This window comes from Oryctolagus cuniculus, chromosome 18 (genome assembly GCF_964237555.1).
Source record: "Oryctolagus cuniculus chromosome 18, mOryCun1.1, whole genome shotgun sequence".
Taxonomy (NCBI): domain Eukaryota; kingdom Metazoa; phylum Chordata; class Mammalia; order Lagomorpha; family Leporidae; genus Oryctolagus; species Oryctolagus cuniculus.
In genome coordinates, this window is record NC_091449.1 from 63,438,611 (window position 1) to 63,450,361 (window position 11,751).

At 52.3% G+C, this 11,751-nt stretch overlaps 1 protein-coding gene across 1 annotated transcript in view; it reads left to right on the top strand.

Annotated features, from left to right (window-relative positions):
• BCO1 (beta-carotene oxygenase 1) overlaps positions 1–8,086 on the top strand; it is a 32,697-nt gene extending 24,611 nt beyond the window's left edge. Inside the window, exons 9-11 of the mRNA XM_002711706.5 lie at positions 3,655–3,749; positions 5,575–5,686; positions 7,500–8,086. Of these exons, the coding sequence (XP_002711752.3) occupies positions 3,655–3,749; positions 5,575–5,686; positions 7,500–7,711 (419 nt within the window). The 3' untranslated portion in view covers positions 7,712–8,086. The remainder of the gene's footprint in view (positions 1–3,654; positions 3,750–5,574; positions 5,687–7,499) is intronic.
• Positions 8,087–11,751: the final 3,665 nt, after the last annotated feature.

The window sequence follows — 11,751 nt, forward strand, 5'->3', positions numbered from 1 at the left end:
CTGCCAGAGCTGAGCTGATCCAAATCCAGGAGCCAGGAGCTTCTTCTGGGTCTCCCAAGCGAGTGCAGGGACCCAAGCTTTTGGGCCATCTTCCATTGCTTTCCCAGGCCATAGCAGAGAGCTAGATTGGAAGAGGAGCAGCCAGGACTCGAACCACAGGCAGAAGATTAACCTACTGCACCACAGCGCCGGCCCCTCTTCCCTGTATCTTAAACAACGTTCACGGTTGCCTTCCACAAATGCTGTGGCTTCCTGAACACTGGCTTCCTGAACAGGAACGAAACGCTGGTACTTGCAGCTCTGCACTGACTCAGTACCTGCGGAGTAGGTGTTGTGAGCTCCATGTTATGCCTACTCAGACAGGGACAGGAGAGATGCAGAGCTGCACAGAGAACGGGACCCCAGAACGGCAGCCCGTCCACGGGAGCAGGCATCATGGACGTTTGTAGCCAAGTCCCTCTTTATGCTGGGGCCGTCCTGTGCCTTGTAGGGTGTTGAGCAGCATCCCTGGCCCCCTCCACCCTGTGGCTGCCAGTGGCAACCCCTGCCCTGAATTAGAAAATCCAAAACCATCTCCAGATGTTGCTCATGTCCCCGTGTCGGTGCCACTGCCGTGCAACTACGTCCACAGGGCAGGGACCTTGTTCTGCTTTGCCGTTTCTGGTGTCCTGGCGGCACCTGAGACAAGGTCTGGCGCCGAGGGGGCTGCACAGAGTGGGGTGAGGGTTTGGCCTTGCAGGTACCACGCTAGTTGGGATGCCCACATCACTTATTGAAGTGCTTAGATCGAAGTGCTCTGTTTCTGACCTGGGAGGCAGCAGGTGATGGCTCAAGTAATTGGGTCCCTGTCACCCACATGGGAGACCTGGATTGAGTTCCCGGCTTTGGTCTGGCCCTTTCCTGGCTGTTGTGGGCATCTGGGGAGAGAACTGGCAAATGCAAGCTCATTCATTCATTCATTTTTTTCTCTCTCTCTCTCAGTAAGTAAAATGTAAAAATGCAGAATGGGCAGGCTGGCCCAGGGACACTGCTAGAGATTTAAACTCACAGCCTGGCTCAGCCAGCTGCCCAGCGTTGGGCTCAGGCATCTGGGACTCATCCAGGCTGACCTCAGATTTGTCCTGAGAATCCACTTGTATAACAGCATCCCTTGCATCCAGTACCCAGCTGTGTGGCACCTCTGCCTTGGTGTGTGTGAAAGTGAGCACGCAAGTGGAGATCTGCCACCATGGCCCTCCAGAACAGCTTTCCCATCTTTCCTTCCTATGTGGTGCATGCGGGGTGTGCCGGGCCCTCAGTAGCACCTCTCAGATGTCCTCTCATCTCACCCCAAGAGTCTGCTGTTATTGTCGACATGCAAGAGGTTCACACACATCTGGGCCTGGCCGGTGGAGGGGGGGGTGTCTAGCAAGGGGTAGCCACTGTAGGGGCAGGTGCTGGGACTTTGCTGTTCTTGTGGTCAGGCTGAGAGCCACCAGGCAGGCCGCAGAGCCAGGGTCAGAACCCAGCTCCTCTGACTCCATAGCCCTTAACCCCTGCTCTTACACTTGGACAAAAGGCACGCCAAACCATCTGGAGTGTTCCAGACCTGCTTGGTTCACTGAGTGAATGCCACTTGAGTATTTCCCATAGCCTGAAGATTGTTCAAGAGCGTGGCTTTTAACGACTGTACGGAATCCTCAGAAGCAAATCAGACCCCACTTAACCACACACTTAACTTGTGGGTGGTCACTTACAGGAGCAGGGGGACACAGGTCAGGTTTGAGAGGGGGCCCCCAGGAGCGTCGCAGGCCTGTTTGGGGCCAGCTGTGGGCACCTTCTTCTCAACAAAGGTAAGTGGCCTCCCTCCTCATGCTCATTTTGACCTGTCCTTTGGAAGGTTCTTGATCAGTCACACCTGGGATTGGGCAGGTCCCTCCCATCCCCCTTTCACTCACTGTGGAACCCAGTGGCCACTCAAGGCCTGGAGTCCTTTCCACGGGGCCCTCTTGTGGTCAGCCTTTCTCCCTCTGCTTCCTTTGTTTTCTTGAGTATTCTATCTTCACCAGCAGTTGGCTCCACTACATAGACTATTTCATAAGCACGGAGGGTGGACATTCAGGTCAGTATACGGACTTAGAAATTCCACTTGCCACACAGCCACGTGGAAACCCACGTATGTTTACACTGGAGGGGCAATGTAGCACTTTTGGTTGTGGGGAGCAACTCGGACTGGACTGAGTTACTGGAATTAAGACTTATTCTATGCATCTGCTCCCCCACAATATGGCGCTGGGAGAGGAGGAAACAGCTTCTACACAGCTGCCTCCAGTTCAACCAATAAACTGTAGGACTTGCTCCTGATTGGAGAGCAGCGTACTCGGCGTGTGGGTAGCAGAGTTGGGATTGGTGGAAGAGGACTATAAAGGAGGAGAGAGACAACATGCACCAGGAACATCTATCTGAAGGAACACCTGAGCAGCCCCCGAGAGAGCCGGCCGGCAGTGTGCCGCTCCCCCGCGGAAGTGGGGAATGTGGCAGGGGGAACCGCCCTTCCACGGAGGTGGAAGGGTCGGTAGCCAACCCGGGAAGAACCAGCAGCAAACCCGGGGAGGGCCGAGCAGACAAAAGAACAGTGCAGGGTTCTGTGTCGTTCCTCCATGAAGAGGGGGAGCGACATTTGGCTATGACAGTAGTAAGCAGGATGAAAATGGCGCGTAATGAGAAGCTTAGGATGCACAGTGGGAAAGGCAAACCACTGGCCGTCACCCCAGCACTGCCTTAACACCTCTGCTCTTCATTTGTGACGTAGTGGAGCTCACCCCAACACCAGCCTTTTCCACTTAATCTTCAACTTGAACTTTTTTTTTAAGATTTATTTATTCATATGAAAGAGTCAGAGAGGTAGAGAGGTGGGGTGGGGAGAGGGATTGAGATTGAGACTGAGATTTCATCCTCTGGTTCACTCCCCAAATGACCACAATAGTGGGGCTGGTTTGGGCCAAAGCCAGGAGCCAGGAGCTTCTTCCAGGTCTTCCACGTGGGTGGCAGGGCCGCAAGTACTTGGGCCATCTTCCACTGCTTTTCCAGGGGCATTAGCAGGGAGGTGGATCAGAAGTGGAGCAGCCAGAACTCGAACTAGTGCCCATATGGGATGCTGGCGTTGCAAGTGGCAGAGATATGGATTCTTGCCAACTTTATTAAGATCCTTCATGGACATTATTTTTACGTATTATTTAAGAATTCACTAGTTGTATTTATTCCCCCTTATGGTCTTTCTCATGGCTTCTGTCGCTCCCCCATTCGCGTAGGAATGACAGCTTCCAAAGTTTCGCTTCACACCCACACACATGGGTGCACATACAGACACCTCAGTACTTTTTTAAACAGGGATTTAAGAAAAATTGCAGTAGCCTCTGATTTTAATCGCGTAATTCTCTGTGATTCCTATCTTGGATAATTAGGGATGTTGTACACTTGGCAATCTGGGTCTCTGGTCCCTGGCTCCTGAACCTGCTGAAATGGCTAGGTAGTCATTAGAGGTTCCCTCCCCTGCCTTGACCACCCTTGAGGCAGTCCAGGGTCAGAATCAAGTTCAGGGATCCTGGCTTAGGAAACGTCTCTGTGGAAAAGCTGCCTAGTGGAGGCTTCATCTGCTGTATCATTTCTCCCCAGGCTTGGAGCTACCGCGAATCAATTACTCATACAACGGGAAGCCCTACCGATATGTGTTTGCTGCCGAAGTTCAGTGGAGTCCCATCCCAACCAAGGTACTGAGCCTGGAGGTTTTGAGACTGAGTGACCATGATGGGAAAATAGGAGGTCAGGAGGGAGATGCCAATTTGGGACAAGACAAATTGGAAGTCGTCATGGACTGTCCAAGGAAGGGAGCCGTGCCTAAGGCGGTACAGCTCGGGCAAGAGGCCAGGGCTGGAATTTACCCACTGATGTCTTTGTTGAGCACGAGCTGTGTGCCACAATGTGGTAGGACCCAAGTACAGGGACCTCCCAAAGCCTGCACCCTCTCGAGCACGGAGGGCACAACTTATTATGTCCTGGCACTGAGTGATGGCACACATTGCTTTTTTAAAAATGATTTTTAATTCATCTTATTTATTTGAAATGCAGAGTTACAGAGAGACAGAGAGATAGTCCATCTGCTGGCCCACTCCCCAAATGGCCACAATGGGCCAGGCTGAAGCCAGGAGCCAGGAGCCAGGAGCTTCTTCCAGGTCTCCCACGTGGCGCAGGGGCCCTAGAACTCAGGCCGTTTTCCACTGCTTTATCAGGTGCATATGCAGGGAGCTGGATCAGAAGCACAGCAGCCAGCACCCAAACTGGTGCCCACATGGGATGCTGGCATTGCCCACCACACCACAATGCTGGCCTCATCACTTTCCTTAAGAGCTTTATTTTTAAATACAATGGGAAAATTTATGTTCATTTATTTATTTGTGAGGGGGAGGTGGGGAGGGAGAGACAGAGAGAATTGCTGGTTCACTCCCCAGGTTCCTGCAAGGTCTGGGGCTGGGCCAGGCCAAAGCTGAGAGCAGGAAACCGATCATCTCCCATGTGGGTGGAGGGAACCCAATTTCTTGAGGCAACACCTCTGCCTCCCAGGGTCTGCATTAACAGGAATTTGGAGTCAGGAGCTGGAGTCAAGTATCGAGCCATGTACTCCCATGTGGGACAGATTTCTTAAAACTAGGCCAAACGCCTGACCTGAAAATCTTTTTTTTTTTTTAATGCAAACAGTGCAGAAATATACGAAGCCAGAAAATTAGAGTTCTCCCCCCCCCCCCCCCGCACACACCCCAAGCCACTCCTCTCTAATCCCATGCCCTAAAGGGAAATAGACCTGTGAGTATTAAGACAGGTTTGGGGACTTGTGCTTAGTAAAGCAATATAGCAACTGTAGTGTATATTAACTGTTTGCTTGAATACATTAGTTGACTTAACACATACACATACACAATTCCAAGAAAGTGCCAATTAATTTGGGATTTTTACATTTTGAAGATTTCACCCTGCAGTACCAGCTATGTGGTGGTCCACGTCTAAAGCCAGAGGAGGAAAGTTGGCTTCTTCCATTTCTGCTGTGCTGACAAAATAGGGGGTGTCATCTACAGTGATGGCAGAAGTCTGTGTTGGGGGGAGGGTGTTGGGGCACAGCAGATTAAGCCCCTGCTGGGGATACCGCAGTCCATATTGGAATGCCTGGGTTTGAGCTCCACCTCCACTTCCAGTCCAGGTTCCTGCTGGTGTGCACCCTGGGAGGCTGCAGGTGACGGCCCAGGTGCTTGGTCCCTGCCACTCGCATGGGCAACCCAGTTGGAGTTCCTGGCTGTTGCAGGCATTTGGGAAGTATACCAGTTGATGGAAGATCAATTCTTCTCTCTCTCTCTCTCTCTCTCTCTCTCTCCCTCCCTCCCTCCCTCCCTCGCTGTAGCTCTGCTTTTCAAATAAATAAATAAATAAACATATTTAAAAGTCTACATTTGGAGGACTAAATCTCCCTTCCCTTCGTGGTAATTCACATGGGAAAAAGCCTGCTCTCAAACGAATCATGCCCATGTCTCTCCCTTCTACATGCAGATTCTAAAGTATGACATTCTCACAAAATCATCCTTAAAATGGGAAGAGGAGGGCTGCTGGCCGGCAGAACCCCTGTTCGTGCCTGCTCCGGGTGCACAGGACGAGGACGACGGTAAGAATGAGCAGGTGCCACTCGGTGCACGCGACACCTGCTCTGTGGGCACCCTTCAGACACAGACGTCACTCAGCAGCCGAGTCCTGGCTCACACAGCTGGGGGAACCATCTGTGGCATCCAGGTCTGAGTCTAAGCTGCAGGCTTAGGTGTCCCCAAGACCACCCTCCCTTCTGACACCAACTCCAAGTTCAAGGGTCCCCAGACCACCTTCAGGTTGGACAATTCGTGAATAGGGCTCACTGATCTCGCTGAAAGCCATGATTCCTATGGTTGTGGGTCAGTGCAGCCAAGGGAAGTGGCGAATGGGAGGGGGTCCAGGAGAGAGCAGGTGTGAACTTCCAGCTGTCTTCTCCCTGAGAGCCATGGACGGTGTGAGCTTCTCCTGATGACGAAGTGGGACAGGGAGGGTGCTCTGATCACGTGAGCCAGGGAAGCTCCCTCGAGCCTCAGACTCCAGAGCATCTACTGAGGCTCAGCCACACAGACATGGCTGACCACCTGCACCACGTGGCCCAAGGACCCGCTGCCAGTCACACTGCGGTCAGTGCCCAGGTGAACAAAGACACTCGTGACAAGCAAGGCATTGCAGGGGCTTAGGGGAGGCCACCCAGGAGCCAAGGGCCAAGGCAGGACCTCTCCATGGGCAAAGCCCATTGTCCTTTCCACTGGGTGAATCTCCCAGTGTAGAATCTGGCTTTTAAAATCTCTGGCAGTGGCTAGAATCCAAGTTTCCAGCTGGAAGTGTGTGAGAAAGACCTATCTGGGACCCACCACCCTTTGCTAGGTATCTGTGAAACCGAGTGGTCTTCTCCCTCCTTGATTCTGCCTTGTCTTAGAAACACCCACCCATGCTGTGGGCATGCCAAGGAAGGTGACAAGAACCATGGGTGGGGCCGCCCACACCTGCAGGGGAGGGCGGGCTGCCCCACTGAGCCTGCCAGCTTCTTCCCTCAGGTGAGAAGGGAGTGGTTTTCCACCTGGCCCTTGTCTTCTTACTGATCATGGTGTGGCACAGCAGGCCAGGGACCTGGTGTCACTGGCATCTCCCAGGAGGGAGGTATTGGCATCACCTTCTGGCTGGGCAAGTGGTTCCTGTGCCTTCCCTCAGTGGGCAGGGAGTATCGTTGTCTTCATTTTACCAAGGAGAGGCCCAGAGAGGGAGATAACTTGCCAAAGGTCACACACCCAGTACGTGCAGGGGTAGGGTTTGCATCCAGGTCAGTCTGACTTCAGCTGCTGAACCTCTGTGCAGCCGGGAACCTCAGAGGAGTTGCGAGTGTGTTGTCTGACACTTCCTCCAGCCTGGAGGTGTGCGCATTGTTCCGTCTAACCCACTGTCCCTTGAGAGTGAGTGCTGGAGAGGTCCTTGGTGTCGCTGCATGCAGAAGGGGTGAATCGGACTCATTTAGTGCAGTGAGTCTGAGAGACGTGTGCTGGCCTCAGTGCAGCTCTGAAGCTAATTCTCTGTAGGTTTTTATATAGTGGGACGATAGCCCTTTTGCACTGCATGCAAGAATAACCCACCGTGTAACCCTGTAAGAATGGGTAGGATCATCCCACTATGCAGATGAGCAGACTGAGGATCAGAGAGGTAAAGCACTGGCCCAGCCAGGCCAAGACCAGGCCTTGTGATTTCTAGCTCCCAGCCTTCCCCTTCTGCTCACACTGGCTATGGAATTCGCTTCCCTGTGCTAGATTAGACGCCTAAGTGCAAAGAAGACTCAGAAACACAGCTGAGAAATGTATCCCTGTGGCTGGAGGAGGTTCCAGGCTGCACTTTACAGAGCGTCTCTTTTTGTGTCCCCAAAGGAGTTATCTTATCAGCCATTGTCTCTACTGATGCCCAAAAGCCGCCTTTTCTACTTATTTTGGATGCCAAAAGCTTTACAGAATTGGCTCGCGCCTCCGTCGACGTGGAGATGCATCTGGACCTCCATGGGGTGTTCATCCCAGACAAAGACTGGGTCGCGCAGAAGCAGGTCCCCTCCCAGGGACCGCAGGAAGGGGCCCCACGGGCCTGATGGTGTTGGGGCGCGGGCCCTGGGGGGTAGCTCAGCTGTTGGACCTGCGGTACTCGGAGGTGACGCCTCTCTGGGTGGTTTGGCTTTTCACTTCAGCTTTCTCTGGATGTTTTGGTGAGGGCCTGGAGACAGAGCATGTCAGAACCTTTTCTGTTATTTCATTTTAGCCATGAAAACCCTATTTGAAAGTCATATGTTTACTGACTAGCTCCAGCACCTCTAAGAAAGCCATTCCCTTCATGATAAAGACCTTGACTGGGAATCAGACATTGTACTAAATCACATTATCGTTGTGATGAGAACAAGCCACTGCTCACATATTAGGGGAGAGCAGCATTAATATTTATCATGCTCCCGCCTCCATCTCTCTCTCTTCCCCACCCTCCCTCCCTCCCTCCCTCTAATGGACTGATTTGTGGGTCTGAGAGTCACAGCTGCCTAACCCGAGCCCTGTTAATAAGTCGGAGGACCAGAAAGGCATGTTGCTTTGTGGCCATTCCATGCAAGGCTTGGTGCAATAGAAAAGAATAAAAACTTTAAAGTCTGTTCAGTGCTTACTTTGTTTTTATGTGGCTTCTTTCTCTGAAGCTTTTCTGAGGCAATAAAAGGGAGTTGCTGGGTGGCTCACAGCCAGCAAGATGCCTGGTTGCAGTCAGTGGGAGATTGGCGTTGTAGGAGGGCATTGCACTGCTGGACACTGACCTTGCTACCCACGGCCGGGGATGAGAGTCTAGGGTGGAGTCGGGAGCCAGGGCTGGCACCAGGAGCCCTGTCTGCTGCTGCAGAGAGGCAGAGCACGAGCTGTGCCCAGGCCCATGTCTATGGGGTAAGCAGAGTCTTCAGGCTCCACTCAGGTGCTGCTGGAATAGACCAGGTGTTCTGGGCAGAGGTGAGGAGTTGATGGTCTCTGAGTCAGGAGGTGATGGGGATGGAGGGAGTTGGGAATGAGCCACGCAGGGCGCCACGTGGTTAGTAGGAGCCCCTTGGGCATCTGAGCCTCATCTTTATAGTCTAGTGGGTGTTTGGAGGGTGGTTAAAATAATCAAAGGTAGGTTGGATAATTCCCAGGTACCCACGTCACGGGGTCAGGGGAGTTGGGATTCCCACTGTTGTTCGGCATTTGTGCCTTCTCCTGAGTCACCCCTGGGGTTTGACATGTGTCTAAGGGGTGGGAAGGAGCTGCTGGTAGCAATGCGTTGAATACCCTGGAGGGAGCAGGCCGAAGCCAGGGCGATCTTGGCTTTGGCCCCACAATCACCATGAAGTTTGCTTCTACTAAAATGTAGACTCCATTAGGCCAGGGGATACTTGTGTTTTACTGAGGTAGCTGCACATGCATTGGCAGTTCTGTGACATCCCACATAAAGGTCCTATGTGAACCCTACCCAGTTTTTCCTCCAAACGGCAACATTAAGCTGAACTACACAGCACAACACCACAACCAGGACATGACGTGGGTCCCATCTTCCCATCGGACTCAGATTGGCCAGTTTCACTTGTACTCATTTCTCTGTGTGTGTGTGTGTATGTGTGTGTAGAGAGAGAGAGAGAGAGAGAGAGAGAGTAAGTCTTCCATCTGCTGGTTCACCCCCCAAATGGCCGCAATGACTGGAGCTGCACAGATCCAAGGCCAGGAGCCAGGAGCTTCTTCTGGGTCTCCCACATGGGTGCAGGGACCCACAGCAGAGAGCTGGATCAGAAATGGAGCAGCCGAGACTCCAACCGGCATCCATAAGGGATGCTGGCACTGCAGGTGGTGGCTTTACCCGCTGTGCCATGGTGCTGGCCCCCACACCTGCCTCCTTCTAACCCCAGGCCCTACCCCTAGCTTTTGAAAACCACTGACTGTTATGTTTGTCATTTCCGAACACTGCAGTCACATTGGCCTTAGGACTGGCTTTTTCCACAGTCGATTTTATTGGACATTCACCCAGGTGTTGTGTACTCATCCAAGTTGTTGTGGGTTAGGCACAATTGACTCACAACTTCACCCTCAGCACCTGTAACACTGCCTGGGTAATACAGGAACTCAGTGAAGGTTGGCTCAGTAAAGGGATGAGTTGCCCCAGCAGACACATCAACAGCCCTCCTGGAGGAGTAGGGACGACAGTTCACGTGGACCCCAAGGGCAACATACAACATTCCCTGCTAAGGTTGCTCTCTCCTACAACCCCAACCCTCTTCTCTCCCCTCACCTGCTGGCCCCTCGAAACCACCAGCATTTCCACTTCACCCTCAGCTCACACCCCATTAAACAAAAACACACACCACGGGAAGGGCAGAACGAAGACCAGGTACTCTTCCTCAGAGCTTTCTCTGGGACTCTGTTCCCCGGCCTTGACAGTGTGGACTAGGGGGAAATGTAGGCCATAGTGCTCCAGGAAAAGCATGATCCAGGCTCATGTCTGGGTGGCCGGAATGGGAAAGAGTTGACAAGTGTGGCAGCCACTCACCTACTTGCTCTTCTACTTCAAATACTTGAGAAGTGGGTGGAACTAAAAAATACCTCCCCACCTCCCTTCTACTCAGTTCCAGTTGACAAACAATACCAGCCCTAATCACAAAAAGGGTGCAGTTCTGCAGGTCCGAGAACTATGTCCACAATTTGTTGACCTTGTTTAAGGTGACAGGTGCAATGACTGATGAGGGAGGCTGGCACACCGGGTCTTTTCCAGTTTCAAACACACCAGAGGTTGATGCCAGGAGAGTTGATTTATCTGGCTGCTTTATTCCATCACATTGTCTACATCCCCGGACCAGAGAAATTAGCTCACAGCTCTCCAAGAGTTGTGACAAATGCTCCTTTCTTGAGGGAACCGCAAGGTGGGCCATCTGATTTCCTGAGCTGTCCTTGGTACGCTTCACCTGAGTGTAAAAGATGACCGGGAAGCTGTGCAGGAAAAGTCACCCTGGATTCGTTGTTGCTTTGATGGCGTCATAGCACTTCCCAAGCACGCCGGGACGCAGGGGTCAGTTACGTGGCAGGTGTTCACGTGTTTGCTGACTCACTAACCTTTTCCACCAAAGGTTTCTATGATTTGATTCCAGTTAGCTGGATGTATAGATGAGCAAATTAACCCAAATTCACTTAGCATCCATACTGTAGCCTGGATCGGTACTGCATTGCTTGCTGTAGCTGATATTCACTGTGTGAAAACTCCAAGTGCATTTGAGCTACAGCTGCAATATGTCTCCATCTTCGTGCCCTCCCCCATCAGAGTTCCTGAAGTCAGTCTAACAGCTTTGAGGTGGTTGCTGGTCCAGGTTGAGCACAAACACCTTTGATGACTTCTTACATTGTTTCAAGGTCATCTGTGTGGTTTTTAAATGACCAGTAGAGGCTTTCCTCCCAGCCAAGCAGGACACGCAGACCAAAAAGGCATCACCAGTGTTCATCACCCAACAGTGGTGAGCCAGGGGCCTCACAGCCTCACCTTCCTTCTGGGCATTTAGACTCGGAGAGCAGGGCCACCCACACCAGCTCCCGAGCCACCATCACAAGACACCTGCTGAGGTCCAGCCCCAGCAAGGAGGAGGATGTTTTCTTGGGGACAAGCAGCAGAGATGCAGGGACACGGTGTTCAGGGCGGGTGGGGATGAGCCAGGCTTCCTTCTTCCTGGTAATCAGGAAAGGCTTCCCAGAGGGATGGGACTTGAGGACCTGCCTGAGTGGCTGGAGGGAGTGCCAGGCCAGGCTGAGTGTGCAGCCGGGACAGGCTTCAGCGGCAGGTGTGAGCTGACAGAACAAAGCAGGTGTCCAGGGGATTTCCCAACTCCAGAGCAGTAGCCAGAGCGGAGACTTAGGGATCTTTTTTTTCTTGGGTTGTAAATACCGTGTATGTTCACTGTAGAGCACTTGGATACGTTAAAGACAGGAGAGAAACTCCCATAGTCACTACCCCAAGAAAGCCTCTGAAGTCACTCTGCAGTGTTTTTATCCATTTTTTCCCCAGTACCTATTAGTGATCGCTTTATAACCTGCTTTTTGCACTTGCCATTTGATGTGTTTTCCCAAGTTATTAATGTTTTTAATGAGAGAC